We start from the raw sequence: 20056 nt of genomic DNA on the forward strand, positions 1-20056 counted from the left end.
CTCTGGGACCAAGTATAAAAACTTGTACTTTTGAATTTGTTACTGATTCAGATTTCATTTTAGAAATGTATTCTTCAAAGTATATTTAAAACACAATTTAGAACATTCTCTCAAATAATCTAGAAATGAGCATTTTTTAAACCGAATCTATTGGGGTGACATTGGCAGACAAAATTATATAGGTTTCAGGTATACAGTTCTGTAATACATCATGTGTATAACGTAATGTGTGTTCACCATCCAAGTGAAGTTTCCTTCTTTCACCATCTATCCCCCCAAACCCCTCTTCTCCCTCCCTTCCCCTCCTTTCCTCTGGCAATTACCATATTGTTGTCTGTTTACGACTTTTCTTAATCCCTTCACCCAGCCCTGCAACCCTCCTCCCCTTCCACAGCTGACAGTCTGTTCTCTCTGAGTCTGTTTCTTCTTTGTTTGTTAGTTTACTTTGTTCATTAGATTCCACACATGAGCGAAAACATACAGTATTGTCCTTCTCTGACTGGCTTATTTCACTTAGCATAATGCTTTCCAGGTCCACCCATGCTGTCGCAAAGGGTAAAATTTCCTTCCTTTTTATAGCTGAGTCCATTGTGTAAATGTATCACGGCTTTTTTTTTTTTTTTTAATTGGATATGGGAGTTTTTGACAACAATTTTGCTGGCCTAGCACAGTCATATCCTAGCACTGTGCTAAGAAGTCAGCTACTACTCAAAGAAGACTGGCCCAGTTTCCAGCGCTGGGAACTGTAGCCCAAAGCAGTGCTGCCAGCCTGGTGGAGGATGCCCAGGGGAGACCAGAGGAGACACATTTTAATCAGTCACTTTTTCTACCTGTGAGCAACTACATAAATAATATGAGGAGGCAGGAAAATGGAAATTCCTGGCTAACGTGTTGGCTGTATGAATACCATGGATTTTATTTATTAGGTTTTATGAGTTTCTGCTCTAATTGGCAACGGAGTGTTGGTTCTGCTAGTGACTGGAAGGCAGGAGGTGCTGTGTTTTGTTTAGTATGAGGCTAAGACTCTCACTATTGATTGACCCCAATAGGATGACACCTGGGGTCTAAAGACACCACCATAAATGAACCTCAAGAAGAATACACTGAAGCACGGGAGGAAAGCAGCCAGAGCGTGGGCTTTGTAACGATGGCTCTGGCCTGGCTCATGCTCACTGGCCTTCTCAGGACTGTGGACTGTGGAGGCGGAGCCTGGCATAGCACCTGACCCAGAGCAGGTGGTGACGGGGGGGAGGGAAGGGCTTCCTCAAACGCCGAGCTTACCTCTTCACAGGCCTGGCCGTGGCCAGGTGCTTTCAGAGGCACCACTGGAGGCCACAGAGTGTCAATCAAACTGAAAAGCCCTGCTGTCCTGGAAAAAGAAGGGACCAGTCACAGGTGTTCATCAGTAAGCATCACTTACCAAGCACCTGGCCAGGGAGCCGGTCATACATAGACCTGCTTAGCAGACACGCCCCTCGTGCCAAGGCCCACCATTCGGGAGAAGTGGCAATTCAGATGGAAAAGACAGTGGCGCGCAGAGATAAACACACCTTCAACCTGACTGCGCTAGAACAGGACAGAGACTGTTCAGTAAATGATAATACATCTTCCTCTCCAGTGTGGATGCCTTTTATTTCTTCTTGTCTGATCGCTGTGGCTAGGACTTCAGTACTATGCTGAACAAGCGTGGTAGAAGAGGGCATCCCTGTTTTGTTCCCGTTCTTAGGACAAATGGTTTTAATTTTTGCCGACTGAGTATGATGTTTGCTGTAGGTTTGTCATATATGGCCTTTATTATGTTGAGGTATGATCCCTCTATTCCCACCTTGCTGAGGGTTTTTATCAAAAAAAGGGTGTTGAATTTTGTCCAATGCTTTTTTTGCATCAATTGATATGATCATGTGATTTTTGCCTTGCAATAGGTTTAGGTGAGCCGAAACCGGTTTGGCTCAGTGGTAGAGCGTCGGTCTGCGGACTGAGGGGTCCCAGGTTCGATTCCTGTTAGGGGCATGTACGTTGGTTGCGGGCACATCCCCAGTAGGGGGTGTGCAAGAGGCAGCTGGTCGGTGTTTCTCTCTCATCGACGTTTCTAGCTCTCTATCTCTCTCCCTTCCTCTCTGTAAAAAATCAATAAAAAAAAAAATATTAAAAAAAAAATAGGTTTAGGTGATGGATCACATTTATTGGTTTGCGAATATTGGACCAGCCTTGCTTCCCTGGAATATATCCCAGTTGATCATGGTGTATGATCTTTTTAATGTGCTGCTGGACCGAATTTGCTAAAATTTTGTTGAGGATTCATTGTCTATGTTCATTGGCCTGTAGTTTTCTTTCTTTGTCGTAGCATTATCTAGTTTTGGAGTTAAGGTAATGCTGGCCTCATAGAAAGATATTGGAAGTGTTCCTTCCTCTTGAATTTTTTGGAATAGTTTGAGAAGAGGAAGTGTTAGTTCTTTTTTTGAGTATTTGGTAATACTACCCTGTGAATTCATCTGGACCAACGCTTTTGTTTGCTGGGAGTTTTTTGATTACTGCTTCAATTTCATCAGTAGTTATCGGCTTGTTTTCTGATACTCTTATTCACATAATACTGTACATAGAAAACTCTGAACACTCCATAAAAAACTATTAAATTTAATAAAAGATTCTGCAATGTTGCAGGATACAAAATTAGCACCCCAAAATCCATGGCATTTTTATATACCAATAGTGAACTCTCAGAAAGAAAAATTAAAAAAAAAGAAAAAAAAGATCCTCTACCACTGCAACAAAAAAATTAAGATACTTAGGAATAAACTTAACCAAGGAGTACAAGTAAAAGACTTGTACTCTTAAAACTACAGGACATTGAAAAAAGAGATAGTTCAAGGTATAAACAAATGAAAGAATATACCATGTTCATGGATTGGTAGAATCAACATCATTAAAATGTTCACATTACCCAAAGCAATTTACAGATTCAATGCAATTACTATTAAAATATGAAGGGCATATTTCACAGACCTAGAACAAACACTCCAAAAGTTTATATGGAGCCAAAAAAGATCCCAAATAGCTGCAGGAATCTTGAGAAAGAAGAATGAAGTTGGAGGAATTACAATACCATATATTAATTTATACTGCAAAGCAATTGTGATCAAAACAGCGGGTATTGGTACAAGAACAGGACTACAGACCAATGGAACAGAACAGAGAACCCAGAAATTGACCCACACTGCTATGCCCAATTAATATTTGACAAAGAAGGCAAGGATATACACTGGAGTGGAGACAGTCTCTTCAATAAAAGGTGTTGGGAAAATTGGACAGGCATATGAAAAAAATGAAACTAGACCACCAACTTACACACCATACACAAAAATAAACTCAAAATGGATAAAAGACTTAAATGTAAGATGTGAAACCACAAAAGTCCTAGAAGAAACCATAGGCATCAAAATCTCAGACATAGCAACGTGTTTACCAATACATCTCCTAGGACAATGGAAACTAAGGAGAAAATAAACAAATGGGACTACATTAAAATAAATAGCTTCTGCACTGCACAATAAACCATCAACAAAATAATAAGAGAGCCCACTACATGGGAGAACATATTTGCTAATGATACATCTGATAAGGGGTTAATTTACAAAATATATAGGGAACTCATACAACTTAATAAAAGGAAGACAAGCAATCCAATAAAAAAATGGGCAAAGGACCTAAACAGACACTTCTCCAAAGTGGACATACAAATGGCCAAGAGACACAGGAAAAAATGCTCGAAGTCACTACCCAATAGGTGCAAATGCCCTAGGAGATCATTAACAAATCAACAGGAGACACGGAAACTACGAGACCTGAACAAGATTAGTAAATCAATGATTAAAATGTATCATTATGCTGGTGAGGTGGCACATGGGGCAGGCACTTTGGAAAAGCTTGGCAGGGACCCAGCAATGCCACCCAAGAAAATGAAAAAGTTAGGGTCCATGCAAAACCTGTAGTATTACTCAGGATAACCAGAAAGTGCAAATAACTCGAATGTCTACCGCCTGAGGAATAGACAAGTGAATCTGGTGCAAAGGAGCATCAGGCAGCCATGAAGAGGAATGAAATACTGACACATGCCACAGCACAGACGAACCTCTAAAACCACGCTAAGTGAGAAAAGCCGAGCACACAAAAAACCCACAGGCTGTATGTTTTTCTTGACGTGAAATGTTTAGTATTTTCAAACCCATGAGACAGAAAGCGGAGTCATGTTTGTCGGGGGCTAATGAGTAGGGGGTTTCTTTATGGGGTCAAAAAAGTGTTCTGGGATTAGATGATGAGGATGGTTGCACAACTTCGTGAATAAAACCAATGAATATACTTTTAAAAGGGTAAATTTTATGGGATAAAAACTACATCTCAATGAAGTTGTCATAAAAAAAAAAAAAACACACACGACAGTGGTTTCCAGCAAGGAGACATCTAACCCTGATCTTTCCTCAGCTCTGCCCGATGACGTGGCTACAAACATCCTCTTTCTCCCCTCTCCTAGCAGCTCTCACCCAAAAGCACCTCAGAACTTCCAGGAAACACAATGCTGGGGACTTTTAAAACCAAAGAACAATGCTGTCGTCTTTCCTGGAAAGCTTTCTCAGGACCCCATGGGCAGTGTGAGGCCTGGGAGAAAGATGCAGAGAGGCCAGAAGCCAGACCACGCTCAGCACCTGCCTTTCGGGATGCCTGCTCCTTCCTTTTCCTACGGTAGGACAGGCAGGATGTGGGGCACCAGGTCCATGTTCCTCCCGATGCCCCCACGCCCAGGGGGAGCCAAGAGGCTGCTCACGTACACTTACTTAGCTGCATGGGAAATAAGGAACTCCTACAACAGGTTGCAATCTGGGACTTTGCAAACAGTTCTTGATATTTTCTTTCTCACGTCCTGGGTGGTACTTAAGAATGTCACATGATCTGCTCACTGGTGTAGAGGCAGGAATACCCGCAATTCCCCACAAAATCTTTCCGCCCATATTTCTTGGTAGATACTCATTTATATGGCAAATACCATCCCTACTAAAAAGAGGGCATTTGTCTTTCAATCTGTCAAACTTAGCTGGAAAAGTCACGTATATTTTTTATAATCACATATTGACATGATAGAATGTATGATGCAAAAAAAAAACAACAACAAACAAAAACACACAACAAAACAAAACCAAAAAAACACACACACACACAATTTAATAAACATTATGAAATAATTTGACACATATGCAGAATCTTGGGCAAATGGTTAAAATTAGAGATGAACATTAAATGTGGGCAGACTCTGCGTACAGCAACGAATTTAACAGACGTGTTTGCAGAGCTTTCTTGGGAACGAACTTGCTTTCTGTTAATCTTTAAACACCCAGTTCCAAATCTCCCAGCTCTGGGAAAGAGCTTTCTCTTTTGGAACTTTCTCCAACCGACTTTTTTTTTTTTTTTTTTTAGCTGCTTTCCAGCTTCAACTTGTTCTTTCAGTTGTCTGACTGCTTTGCTTCCTCTTTAAGCTCTTGATTTTGGGTCTCCCTCGGGTTCTCCAGAAGGTGACCCAGAGGATTTTGTGCTGAGGTCTGCAGACAGGGGCAGGAAGAGGCGCCGAATCTGTACTGTGTCACTTCTCGCTTCCTGCTCTGCAGCTCTCTCAGCTTCAGGCTTCCTTTGATTTTTAAAGGCTGTTTTTGATAAGGGCTTATCATTTCCTGGTTGTGGTTTCATGTTCTGAAATGGTTCCTCCTCATGCAATTTAGGAATTGGTGACTGCTTTACTTCCTAAAACCAACGGGTCTATATGCTATTGCAGCTTTTGGTTCTCTACTGGGTACATCACTTGGAACTGTCTGGTAAGTTCCTTCTTTTGCTGGTAACCCTCCATCTAAAAATGACTGCCAAGAAACCCACCATAATTTTGCATTTGATGGCACATTATGCTTGTGCAAGACAGAACATTACGCTTTTATTATTACAGACTAGAGGCCTGGTGCATGAAATTTGTGCATGGGGAGGTGTCCCGTCAGCCCAGCCTGCACCCTCTCCAATTCAGAACCCTCCAGGGGATGTCCGACTACCAGTTTAGGCCCAATCCTAAATCAGCAGTTGGACATCTTTCTCACAATCTGGGACCACTGGTCTTAATTGCTCACCTGCCTGTCTGCCTGATCATCCCTAACTGCCCTCCACTGCTGGCCTGGTCACCCCCAACTGCCTTCCCCAACAGCCTGGTTGCCCCCAACTGCCCGCCCCTCCCCTCACACACTGGTCTAGTCACCCCTACCTGCCTCCCCTGCTGTGGGCCTGGTCATCCCACACAGCCCTCTGCTCAGTTGTTTTATCAGCCCTCACTAAACCCCTGCTGGTGTGGTCACCCCACATAGCCTGTTCGTCATCCACTTAGTTGTTTTGGTTACGATGGTCACTTAGGCACATATAGTTGTTTTCAAAGAAGTGAACTTCACTGTTTTCACTGTTAGGAATTTGGGCACAAATAGTTTCAACTTTTGACTGTGATGGATACCAAGTTTGCATTTTTTTTTTTTAATGAAAGATTTTAAACATGTCTCATTTTTCATCACCAAGCTGTAGGCTGGGCTTCCCAGCTGTGCCATCTTTGAATCAATGTACGCCTGCCACATTGATAGGACAGTGTTTTTTGGCAAGAACTCAAGGCAAACTGCCTTTGGGAGGTCAAAGGTCTGTTGCCATTGATAATATTTATTTTTTCCTGTTGCCTCAGGCAAACAAGTTCTCATACTAACTTAAGGTGTAGGCTTTGCAATTCCCCCCAGATTCCCTTGGAAACACTGTGTTTTCTGTAAAATGTGGTGTCCATTCACCATATATAGTTCTGATCTTTAGACTTTCAAGAGTAATGTGGACAGTACCACGTTGTCCAAGAAGGAGCAATACAAATGTCCAAACATTCACACAAGTATGCTGTGATACTTAATAAACAAAACAAAAAACTTGCCTCCTTACAATATATTCTATTATTGCAAATTTACATATCAAGAAGCCTCCCTTTATACTTTTCCAAAGACTGAACTGTTAGTCCTATTGGCATGTCAAATAATGAAGAATAAACCACAAGACACCCTTTACCAAGGGACTGCCTCCAACCTAAATAACAAATCAACCTGCACTGCTAACTGGATGGCTTCAGGGAGAAAGGCTTGGTGACAGGAAGACAGTGGCCCAGGACCTTTCCCACCCACTACCTGGGCAGGAAGCCAGGGTGGTACCCGGTTCTGAAACCGGCATTTCTGAGCACTCGTCTCATTGGAGCAGCAGCCCACACTGGGGAGGTTCTCATGCCTTCCCCCGCTCCCATGCTGCCCCAGTCACACCGAGTGACAGAAAGGAAGGGATAAGGCTGGGCATGAACCATCTACTCCAAACCTCTCAACCCTGCCTCATATACAGTCAAGCTGGACTATGCTTCAGGATGTCAAAATAGAAGCAGAATTTGCTTTAGAGCCATTTAAAAGTGGGTTTCAATGCCGAAACCGGTTTGGCTCAGTGGATAGAGCATTGGCCTGTGAGCTGAAAGGTCCCAGGTTCGATTCCGGTCAAGGGCATGTACCTCGGTTGTGGGCATGTCCCAGTGGGGGGTGTGCAGGAGGCAGTTTCTCTCATCGATGTTTCTACCGCTCTATCCCTCTCTCTTCCTCTCTGTGAAAAATCAATAAAATATATTTAAGAAAAAAAAATAAAAGTGGGTTTCGAGTAAAACATTTACTGTCAATGAGTTTTAGTTCTTCATCTGTTTAATGAATGAAATAATACTTGCCTTGAGAGGTTATTTTGAGGATTACACACATGTATACCCAGCATGGTGTCTAGCATTTGATAAATGGTAGCTCCACCCACTTAACTTCTTTTGCTTTCTCCTGTTTTCTGTGGTGCCCCAGTTGATGTCATTTACCAGTAAGGAGACTTGAAGCTAATCAACCAAATATGTTCAGAATTGAATAAAGAGTTGAAATCTTGAACTATACATTATAATCATGATTTGTGTGATTTGGGACGAAGACCTCAAATTTCAAAAAATACTTTTCCTCTAAAATAAAACTAAAAGTTATGATTTCTATTAATCTTTTATTAAAATCACTAATATAAGTAACTGTCAGTTCACAGCAACAACAAAAACACTAAAAAATAAAGGGATTAAGCAAACAATAAGTAGGAAAATATACCTCATCTTCTTAAAAAGAATTTTTTTTATTGACTTTTTACTGAGTGAGAGGGATAGAGAGTTAGAAACATCGATGAGAGAGAAACATTCATCAGCTGCCTCTTACACGCCCCTTCCTGGGGATCAAGCCTGCAACCAAGGTACATGCCCTCAACCAGAATCGAATCCAGGACCTTTCAAATCTACAGCTTGATGCTCTATCCTCTGAGCCAAACTGGTCAGGGTGATTCCATCTTCTTAAAACGTAATTATTCCAAAGAAAAATTTTATAGAACTTATTTTACCTTCCAAAATGCCTTATGTTAAAAAGTTACAATTTAGGTGATTAGAACCCATTATTTTATTAGAGGAACTTACAAGGAGATACTTCAATCATGTTGTGGACAGAAAAATAAGGGATTCAATGGAAAGCAACCCCCCAGGGTGATCTGGTCATAAATTCCTAATTGGCAGGTCATCGTGGATATCCTGCCCCAGGCATATAACTTCTTAGTGAAAGGTTCATTTTTGTCTTAAACAAGTCCTCTCCATAGCTCCTGAGCATCTAAGATTGAATGTTTTTTTCTACCCTATCTTCTAATTCACGGATTTGATCCTCGGTTTCCCCTAATCTGCTATGTATTCCTTCCAATATGTTCTTTGCGCAATGTTGTGCTATGTTGTTCTTTACTCTGTCTTCACAGTTACTATATCTATTCATGCTGTTGAGCATCTTTACCATCATTATTCTGAATTCTAAATTAGATAAATTTCTTATCTCCATTTCATTTATCTCTTCTTTTGGAGAATTCTCTTGTTCTTTCATTGGGGGTGTTTTTTTTTTTGTCTTCTCATTTTGGCTGCCTGCTTGGGTTTGTGACTATGATTTAGGTAGATCTGCTAAGCCTTCCAATCTTTAGTGCAAAACAGTGTCAAAGGCTATTTCTGACTAATGAGATCAGGCAAAGACTTAAAGCTTCCAGAAACCGCCTCTGCTGCAGACTGATTGGATTTAGGCTTGAATAGCCCTCAGGTAATGGTCCATAGATGTGGTGAGAGTTTTTTCAATAGGATGGGACAATTGCTTCTGCCTGGAGGCTAACTGTTATTCTTGGTCTCTTAATGGCTCTTAGTAATTCCACATCAAGGTATTTTCCAGTAGGGTGGGTCAACTGTCTCTCCCCCCCCCCCCCCCCCCCCCAAGCAAAGCCACCTGTATAGCGAATGTCTGGGTAAGAAAGATGACTTCCGGACCATGAGGGAATGATTCACCACAGGAAACTGGGGTGTCTGCCTTCTGAGCTCTAGCCCCAGAGCCCGATCCTGGCTTCTGCTCACACAGCCACAGACCACTTTACCCTCCTTCTGAGAGAGCACAGGGTGAGTGGATGCACAGGGAATTTTGTGCATTGGCCCTTTAAGTGGGTGCCAGCTTCCAGCTGTGTCTCACTGGCAGACAGCAACCCCACTGCTTTTCACATCCAGATGTTATGTGGGTACCCTTCTCACTGGATAGCCCAGCTTGGAATTAGACCCCAGAGTTCTCAGTGGCAACCCCCACAGCTGAGATATCTCTCCAGGACTTCAGTTGCTGTCTGTGGGAGCCTGGCCAGCCCTTTCATGCCTCAGACCCTCCTACCAATTTCTGTGCGGTCTCCATGTTCGGTCCTCGGTTATCAGGGTTCTCTCCTGTGAGTCTTCTGTCTTCCGTTGAAAATGGTAGTTTTTTCCTGAATATCCAGACTGTTTTTCTGACTCTTCTTACTTTACCTAGCCAGTGTAAACACTCACCTCCCCAAATGTCAGAGAAACACAAAGATACGATGGCTGTTTTTCTGCAGGCATCCCAAAAGCAGCAGGTAACAGAGCAATGCCCCCTGCAGAGTGGTCCAACCGCTCTCGTTAACTGAATGAGCAGACAGAGGTCACCAGTCCACTTCCAACCCACTGTGTGGCAGAGTGGTTTCTATCACTATCAGGGCACTGCCCCTCCCGCCCTGCCCCAATCTATAAGGCAATTACATTATAACACAGCTATCCTTTTATAAACAAAAGAAGCATTTATCACAAAGCAAATCTATGGATTCATAAAATACTGTTGAATCTAGCCAGAGTGTACAGGAGATCTGTCTATGAAACACACGTCTTCCAGAAAAACAAGCTCGAGGGGAGAGCCATCACTCATTGGCAAGCGCCATAGGAAAGGGGGACAGAGCTGAGGCCCAGGGAAAGCTGCCTGTCTGTAGGGGCGGTCAGTAAAGCTCAGGAAATGCTCACAACCCAGAGTGACGGCTAGAAGCGTCATTACACAGACCACTAAAAGCTGTTACCCATAACTGCTTCAAAATCACAATATCGCAACTCATAATGGTTTTTCTCTCCCTCAGACACTGCTATAAACTCAGATGTTACTATAATTAAATACAACATCAACATCAAGAGAGTTAAAATAAGACACTCTTTGAGGAAAGAGAGGTTACAATAAGATGGAGAAAACCCACTTCAGGGTTCACACTAATTCTCCACATGCCTCAATAGTTTCATTAAAAACGTTTCTTCTCTTCCCGAAACCATGGATTCAGAAGGTGATTGGAGATGTGGGAGCCACAGTCTGGGCCGGCTTTATGTACCATCCCACCTCTGCCGATCCCAAACCACACTTCAGGGCGAGGGGCCATGAGCCTTGGTGGATAACAAAGCTGTCTTACTATGGAGAGCAAAAATATGTGACAACTCAAGAGTTTAACTCAATGCTTTTAAGATGTCTCTTCACAAAATTTCATTTACATAAACAGACTCCCATAAAGCTGACTGGTTAGAACTAGGACAGCATACAGAAAAATAGTTAGAATTAAAATACACATACTCAACATTTCTAAATCTTCTTAGTCTTAATAAAATTATGAATTGCTATACCTGCACACCTGTTCTTGCTGTCATTGCCATAGGTACTTTTTGGGCTCCACTCCACCCCTGTCTTGTTTTACAGGCAAATTCTAATAAACTAGAGTTTACTGTCTTTAAAAAGAAAACTAGAGATAAAATGCTGATGAAAGAGCCAGTCACGCAGCACGCTGGGTGCTGTCTCCGCGTCCTCACCTTCCCCGGGTGGCCTTCTGCAGCACCTTCATGCCCGCCAGGCGGCAGGCCCGCCCCTCCAGCCGCCTGTCCTGAGAAACGGTGCCCTCAGTGTGCACCTCGCCGAACATCCCGTAGGCGTCCTGCACCAGGAGGCAGGCTCTGCAAGAAAGCACCCACAGTGGCTCTTACTGGGACAGTTTTCGATACAACAGATCAGGACAAATCAAGTTGAATTCAAACATGCACTTTTAAGATTTGTATATGCAGGCATTTGATCACGGCTCACAAAGGACGGAGACAGAATTCTCTTTTGGCATGACACTAAATCCTAGGCGAAATGAGGCTTAGAAGCACACGAAGGTCATCCTTTCAAATCAAACATATTACTGTTGTCCGGAATGAGCATCCTCTTCCCTCGCCTTCCATAACAGGTATAGGGATAGAAAGTACAAATCTGTAGTTTCAAAACAGTCACAAGGATGTAAAGTACAGCTTATGAAATAAAGTAAGTAATATTGCAATAACTATGTAAGGTGCCAGGTTGGTACTGGAAATATCGGAGGGGTAAACAATACTATTGTCTCACCACTCTAATGTACACCTGAAGCCAATGTAAAGTAATACTGAATGCAAACTGTAATTGGTAAATAAAAAATAGTAAAAAAGTAGAGTGATGGCAAAATAAAGACATCCTATATAATAAAGAACTAATATGCTAATAGTTGTGAAGCCATCACGCCCTAACGACCGATCAGCAGGAGACTGCGTGTGGGGTAGGAGCAGGTGGGTGGGTCAATGTGTTAACTGACTAGTCAAGACAGTAAGCAGCGAGGTGCAGCTTGATGCTGCACCCCCTCCTGGCACAGGCTGGGGACTTGAGGCTGCGTCCCCCGCCAGTGGGGCTTGACAGGGGTGGGGCCGGCTGGGTCTGGGTCTCACCCAGTGGGGTGGGGCCAGCCGGGTCTGGGTCTCTTGCAATTTCGAGGTTCATGTGGGTGGGTGGGGATTTGACTCTGGGTCCTGTGATGCACCCCAGACCCTGACAGGGGGGAGGAGGGAGCCAGATAGTGACATCTAGTCATTGTTTGAATCAATTTTGTTTTTATATCATGTTTCTGTTGTTTTCATATCATATTTTTGTTGTTTTTATATCATGTCTTTGTTGTGTTATATCATATTGTTATTGTTTATTTATTAATAAATGTATATATATTATTTTCATATACATTTTACTAGTTTTCTTTCATCTCTGACACTTCTATTATAGAGGAAGGGCAAATAGCAATAGTAAAATATTTCCTCAAATTAGTTCCCTTTTAATGTTCACAAATTTCTTGCCATTAGTTTTTAAATAAAGAAACCCTGGGCACATTTCTACCTACAGAGGCTGAAATATTTAATAGTTAGTAAATACTAAGGTAATTCCTAAAACAGTCTCAAAATTCTGTAATTTAGAAAAAAGAAACTTATTCCGGCTAAAGGTCTAAGATACAAGAACTACTAAACAACATAAATCTAAATGAACGTGGTGGGATAAAATAACACAGTGAATAATATTAATGTATGGAAATCTTCCCCATTATAAGGAAACCTTATGCAAAAATATCTACATAAAAACTAACTACTAATTCCATCCTGAAAATATAAGGGTTGAAATTGCTCCCAAGTTCTCTATATGAGCTATAGCAGGCTCTCAATAAATATTCCATCCATGAATGAGAGATTGGACAAGTCCCTGTGAACACATATATAGCAAAATCACATGATGACTAATTGCAGATGATGTTCATAGAAATAGTCATTCACCTACTCACTCATTAAGGAATTCATTTGAAACTCACTAGTGCTTATAATTTTGTAGGATATGTGAGAGGAGTTGTTTGAATAAAAAAAAAAAAAGAATTGTAAACCTAATAAAAGATAACGGCAACAGTAACACAACACTAATGCATGTATTCTGGCTAATCAGAGATTCTCATATATTGTTTATTTCTTCAGCTGAGGAAAGTGGACATTATCACCTCCATTTGATAGATGAGGAAAGTGAGGGTCAGTGTGTTAAATGACTAGTCAAGACAGTAAGCAGGTTGCAGAATCAGGTCTTAAACTGGAAGCCCCTGTTTTTGACATTTTTTTTGTGCCATAGCATCACATCACAGTAACAAGCTATAAGAATGCAGAAGAGTGACCAATTTAGCCTAATAGAACCCGAGAGAGTACCCCAGAGCAAGACTCTGGGTCCTGTGATGCGCCCCAGACCCTGACAGGGGGGAGGAGGGAGCCAGATAAGTCTGCAAGGGAAGCACCAAACGGCAACAAGGAATGAACCAATGGCAAACTGCATAATGACCATAAAATAAGAATATCGAAATCTAATCTATAGAGAGGTCAGGATTTATTCTAGCACTAGGCCAAACTAACCTATGTAATAAAAGGCTAATATGCAAATTGACCGAAAGGTTGCTATGATGTGCAGTGACCACCAGGGGCAGATGCTCAATGCAGGAGCTGCCCCCTGGTGGTCAGTGCACGCCACAGGGGAGCGCTGCTCAGCCAGAAGCCAGGCTCCTGGCTGCTGAGTGCAGTGGTGGTGGAGGGGGCCTCTCCTGCCTCCATGGTAGCACTAAGGAAGTCCAACTGATGGCTGAGGCCTGCTCCCCTAGCCATCAGGTGGATATCCCCTGAAGGCTCCCGGACTGTGAGAGGGGGGACCTCCACCAAGGGCCTCTAGTCCTATATAGTAAAGAGCTAATATGCTAATTAGACTGGAGAGTGGAATGACCTTTCAGAATGACCAGTGGGTGGGGGCAGAGTTGCAAGGCAGCTAGGGCTGTGAGGGCCGAGGCAGCTGGGGCTGTGAGGGCCTACTCTTGCACAAATTTCATGCATCGGGCCTGTAGTTTAAAACATAGTTATATATAAACTAGAGGCCTGGTGCATGGAAATTCATGCACTGGGGGGGGGGGGGGGGGGGCGAAAGGTGTCCCTCAACCTGGTCTGTCCCCTCTCACAGTCCAGGAACCCTCGGGGGCGGGAGGCAGCCCGATGATCAGGGGAAGGTGATGCCCCATCACACCTCTGCTGATGCCACTGCTGGCAGTGCAAGCCTTGGCCGGCCCTGGTTACCTGAGCCTCAGGTGGCCCTGGGTGGCTGGGCAGCCACCATCCGAGGCTTGCCTGTGCCTTGGGCTGACCCTGGGTGGCTGGGGGGCTGAGAGCACTGGGGGACTCCGGAAGCAGGATGAGGGGACTAGGCGCCACCATCCTGTGGTTGTGGGTACCGCCATCTTTGAGGGTGGGAAGTCAATTAGCATATTCCCTCCTTATTAGCTGTGGGCGCCGCCATCAGCCTTGCGACAGCGTGAGAACCAATTAGCATATTCCCTCTTTATTAGATAGGATAGTAACTAGTCAATAATGAGGCCACTTATCTAGAAGAACTTCACCCCCTCTCTAACTTTCAAAAGACACTTTTAAATGTTCAACAAGACCCGTATCAGAGTAGTAAGGTCAGAATGTAAGTGATTAATGCTAGTTATAAAAAATGGGCTGTTCATGTCCCTTGAAAACAATTTAATTGGCCAATAAACTTACCATTTCATACAAAATAAGCAAAGACTGTATGATTTGATCAGAGACCCCAGTGGGAAAGTACAGAGAAGTGTAGCAGAGGTAGGGACATTTTTTTAGCATAGCACAAAAGGTTGCAAAGCCATGAAATACGTTTCACAAGATTCTTAATCTTGTGGATTTCTCATTGTGCTCTAAAGCAGTATCCTGGCCTTTTGGGCGTGTCTAGTGAATCTACGATCCATCTATTTATGCGTTAAGTGCAGTAGAACTGCCACTTGAGTAGGCCTTCAGTGAGGTCTAGGGATGTGCTATGAGCAATCCTGCCCTCTGTACCTCTACACGAAAAGGTTGAACACAGATAAATACACAATCACAAGTTGTGGTGGCACGAGGAAGAAAATAAGCAGAGTGACTTGAGAAACTATACTGGGGTGGGATGGTCTACCCAGGGAAGTTTTCTTAAAAGAGGTGACCTTTAAGTTGAGTCCTGGAGAAAGAGAAGCCAATCCTGCAAAAGGTTGAGAAAAAGCATTTACAACAGAGGAAACCTGTGATAGGAAAGAGCTCTTCCATGTTTGAAAAACTGTAAAAAGATTAGAAAAAATAGGGGGAAATGGTAGTAACATAAAAGACTAATATTTGGGGATTTCAATGTATTATTCTTAATTTAAGCTATATTTTTGTTGATTTCAGAGAGGAAGGGAGTGTGTGAGAGAGAAACATCGATGACGAGAGAGAATCATTGATTGGCTGCCTCCTGCACACCCCCTCCTGGGGATAGAGCCCACAACCCTGGCATATGCCCTGATGAAAGGGGACCTCTTGGTTCATGGGTTGGTTGATACTCAACCATTGAGCCACAAATTGTTCTTAATTTAAAATAAAAATTATATTTCGGAAAGAAAATTAAAATGTTAACAAGCATTTGTAAAGAAGGAAGGAAAAGGGATGGGGAGAGAAAGGACTGGGTGTGTGTGGGCAGCAATAGAGAGGCATCTTGGTGGAGCGAGGCTCATGGTTGGGCGTGGCTGGCACTGTGTGGAGGTGAGGGCAGTAAAGGCCCTGGTGAAAGGCCTGTGCAAGGAGGCTGCCCTGACCAGGGCACCAGGGGGGTAAATAACCCGCATCTGTGACAGTGAGCACTTACCTCCTGCCATCAAAGAACCAGCAGTGGGGTGACAGTACATAATATTAGATAATATTTTTCTCATAAAAATATTAAGATACTATTTTTCTTTCAGGAATGTAACTCTTAAGACAAGGTAGAGGATGTTGTGTTAAATTGTAACATATATTAAAAATTGGGTGATTTTACATAAAATTCTAATTTCCCATTGTTTTAAGACACCTGGGTTCTAGGAGAGCTAGGTCAACACCCCACGGATGAAGCGCCAGCTTGTCAATCCGGTCCGCGGGCCCTGCCCCATCCTCTGATCGCAGCCCTCACACAACTCCATTCTCTGGGCCTCTGTCGGCATGCAAGCACACATTGGAAACATCCCCAGGGCTCTGTCGGCATGCAAGCATGCGTTAGAAACATTTCAAGGCACGGCAGAAGAACACAGTCATGGATGATGAGTGAGGGCCAGGAGGAATCTATGAACACGGTCATGGATGATGAGTGAGGGCCAGGAGGAATCTATGAACATGGTCATGGATGATGAGTGAGGGCCAGGAGGAATCTATGAACATGGTCATGGATGATGAGTAAGGGCCAGGAGGAATCTGTGCTGCCTAGGTTTCTAAGGAGCTACCGGAAGAGGAGAATAAAGATCTTCAGGGCAGGAAGCCCCGCTGTGGACCTCACTTCAGAGACCACAGAAGCTGTGGAACCCGAAGGGGGGGTTCAAGTGGCTTGAGCCGGGAGGCAGGCAGAGACGGAGGCGATTAACACGGAACATGGACGTCCAAACTGGTCCGTGGAGGGATGGGACTCAAAGCAGGGGCAGATGCGACACAGGTGTGGCGAGGCGGTGTCCAGCCCTACTGCTCCCACGAACACAATGGGGCAGCACTCTGGCTGACATTTTTCTCTCCTGCAAGACAGGTTATTCTCTGGAGGCCTTTTCAATTATCCTCGCCTAAGGAAGATTAGATAATCACATATCTATACAGGAGGCTGCAGTTCAGACACCAGAGGTCCCTGAGCAGGCAGTGTAATAGCATTGTGGCCATCTTAGCAGGACAACCATTTCAAACACGCACTGTCCTTAAAAAACTTTGAAATATTGTGAACTCTGCTGCTAGCCAAGCCGTGTGAAGGCTAGAATTGGCGTTTTAAAGTTATGTGATGAGTCAGTGTTCATAAAATGAAGTTCGCACTACAGAAAACAGAATGCCCATTGGACAAGGTGAAACGTACATTCGGTTCATATCAAACTCTCCTCTGCCGGGGACAGGCAAGCTGCAGGCGCCTTTCCAGGTGAGAGGCACACGCTGCTTTCAGAGTGATTTACTTACACAGATGCTAGAACAGCAATGAGAAATGTCCTCCAGCAAGAAAATAGATGTCAGTGGTTAGAATGAGTCTCCTCACTGCATTCACTCCATGAGACAGAGTTTGCCATTCAAAATTCTTGGAGCAGCTGTTTGGCAAGTGAATGCCACTCATTTAAGATCAACGTTGCGTGCCTGCCTAAAGCATACACGCTCATCCAAAGAAAACCCCTCCTCCCGTTTTCCTGATTTTAGGCATCTGGTGCAGGGGCAAGGCCAGCTGGCAGGCGAGGCTCTGTGTTGGGCTCTGCGGCTGAGGGATGTAGGCTTCTGGCTACCTGGCTGCCATCCAGACCACTTTCAATTGCTTTTTTACAAATGGAGTTCATTGATGAGATGATTTTCTCTCATGTGCCAGCACGCATGAGTCTGTAATGTGTATGCACTTTACGGGAGGGGCAATCTTCTGTGTCAAGGGGCGTAGAGAAAGGTGTTGAAAGCATACCATCCCTCTCAGAAATGAAACTGTCTGGTACATGAAGCCAGCTGTGATCGGCCTTCCATGTTGCCCTCCTCATTCAGCTACTGCGATTCGTTTGTAGGGCAAAGCGGTGAGTAATCACTAAAATACCCAGTGTCTTCAGCTTGCCCCTCCTCTCCGCCAGCCATGCCCTACCCATCCCGGCTGGGAAAAGAAGACAGCAGACAAAAAGTAGTTCAAGGGTACAGCATGACAGCAGAGTCTCTTCTGCGTTAGCCACTAGGAACCATGCAGCGGGACTGGGATTCTATGCATTTCTGAGCCTGGAGGGTGAGGCCCGCACCAGGCTGGAGGAGCTGACTGCAGTCAGTGCCAAATGAAACTCCGTTCCCAGCACATTCCCGGCACATAAAATAATACAGATAAGAGGCTCACCATCCAGTCACCGCCTTATCGTGCTGGAAGTATAAAAGTCCATGATGGAGTTAATATTTGTCTTTAAGAATGTTTTTCCTTCTCTTACCAGCTTACTAATATCGCATCATGCTAATCACAGAGTACTTTAAAGAATTCTAAAATGACATGTATTGTTAATCTGCAAAAGCACGAGGATTAAGAAAAGTAAAACTGTTGATTGGTAGAGGGAGTTTTAGTGAGAGTATAATTTAATCCCTTTGAAGTTTTAAAAGCTCCTCCCCAACTTTCCAAAAAATCCCTATTTCCCCTTTTCAACCACTAACTCGATTTCACAGATACACAAGACAAGAGAAACAGCAGGCGTGTGAGTGTGTGTGGGTGTGCACGCACATGGGAGAAGAGGAGATTCAAGTGATTTAAGTGAACACGTGGGATGTTTACATGAGCTAAGAGAGCAGTTCTTAGCAGTCCACCAAGAATTCCCGGAATCATGGTCAGTCCCACTGCTTTATTCTAGGTCAGTGTCAGCGTCAGCAGCCTGCTCCATGTTATAATATCTTACTAAGCCTCAATTTAAGGGAGAAACAGAAGAAATTAGATGAAGTGAGGGTGGGAGAAGCGAGAGAGAAAAAGGAAAAGGGAGTCTGGGGAGGAGAGGAGAGCTGGAACAGGAACAGAGAGAGGAAAGATGCGCTGAGAAGAGGGAGGGAGAGGGAGAGAAGGAGGAGGACAGCGGAGAGTGGAGTGGGCGGAGGGCCTTTCCCAGCTCCACCCACCCACGGGGCAGACAGGAAATTGACCCCGGGACATTGTGTTCCTCTCCGAAAAACAACCAGAGGAGCTCCTAAAGTAAACAGTTAATCCTGCTGTTTATCTTCCTAACTGGATGGGATGTTAACAGGAACCTCTCTGCTCCCCAGAAATGTGGTTTTTATTCATTTAAAAATGGCATTTTCTCTTTGCTAAAAACAAGAGTGTGACATGTACACTTTGTAATATCAGAGAACAGGAAGAAATAAAAATCTTTCTTTGCTCAAAAGTGACTTAACTAAATGGATTCCAAAAAGTCTGAGGCAGGCCTTTTCTGCCTGGATACATTCTCTCTATTTTGGGAAAATACTGCATTGCCTCAATGAACCAAACTGAACCAAGCCGAACCACTTGCTGCGGGCTCATCTTGAAGGAAGACACACGTAAAAGTGCTGACCTATGGTCCCCTCGGGAATGTGATTTCGGTTATGGTTCATGAAGATAATACTACAACTGTGCCAATCAAGAGTAAGAAGAGTGTACTTCACATGTGACTGGAACTGTGCCTACAGAACAAGTTTTCAAAGATAGTTATTATTACACATTCTTATTAACTGAAATATCTACATTGGGAAAATAACAGGTAATTAAAACACCTGAGGTTCACGCGCAGCTGTAAGATATATTAGAGAGACCCTGTGTACACATTGCCCATTCCCCCCCGATTCTGTACTTGATTCCAGCAAACAGTACAGTCTCACAACCAGCATACTGACAGCGATACAGTCCACCAATATTATTCAGATTTCACTAATTTCATGTGTGTGGGGGGGATCAAGCTGCAACCCAGGTATGTACCCTGACTTGGAATCAAACTGGCAACCTCGTGGTCGATGCTCAACCACTGAACCACACCAGCTACGCTGCAAGAGTTTTTAAACATTCAATACCTGACTATTTAGTCAGAGGCACTGACCTCTTTTCCTTACATTGTCAAATAGAAAAATACAACAGCCCAGACAATAGCCACCTCGTGTGAATGAATCAAAATTATACCTATTTGTTTTTTGTCAGATCAGCAAAAAATATAATTTTTTTTTGGTTGTGCCTCAGAATTATAGTAATTAATTCAT

At 43.5% G+C, this 20056-nt stretch overlaps 1 protein-coding gene and 1 pseudogene across 5 annotated transcripts in view; both read right to left on the minus strand.

The window, feature by feature from the left end:
* The window catches only part of SPIDR (scaffold protein involved in DNA repair), a 244793-nt gene that overhangs the window by 17370 nt on the left and 207367 nt on the right, over positions 1–20056 (minus strand). For all 5 annotated transcript variants that reach the window (XM_036437422.2, XM_045581533.1, XM_045581534.1 and 2 more), the window contains 2 exons: positions 11285–11425; positions 1282–1369 (listed from right to left, as the gene is read on the minus strand). In XM_036437422.2, coding sequence (XP_036293315.2) covers positions 1282–1369; positions 11285–11425 — 229 coding nt within the window. The remainder of the gene's footprint in view (positions 1–1281; positions 1370–11284; positions 11426–20056) is intronic.
* LOC118718446 lies at positions 5217–5954 on the minus strand (annotated as a pseudogene).

This window comes from Pipistrellus kuhlii, unplaced genomic scaffold, assembly GCF_014108245.1.
Source record: "Pipistrellus kuhlii isolate mPipKuh1 unplaced genomic scaffold, mPipKuh1.p scaffold_m20_p_14, whole genome shotgun sequence".
In the NCBI taxonomy this organism is placed as follows: domain Eukaryota; kingdom Metazoa; phylum Chordata; class Mammalia; order Chiroptera; family Vespertilionidae; genus Pipistrellus; species Pipistrellus kuhlii.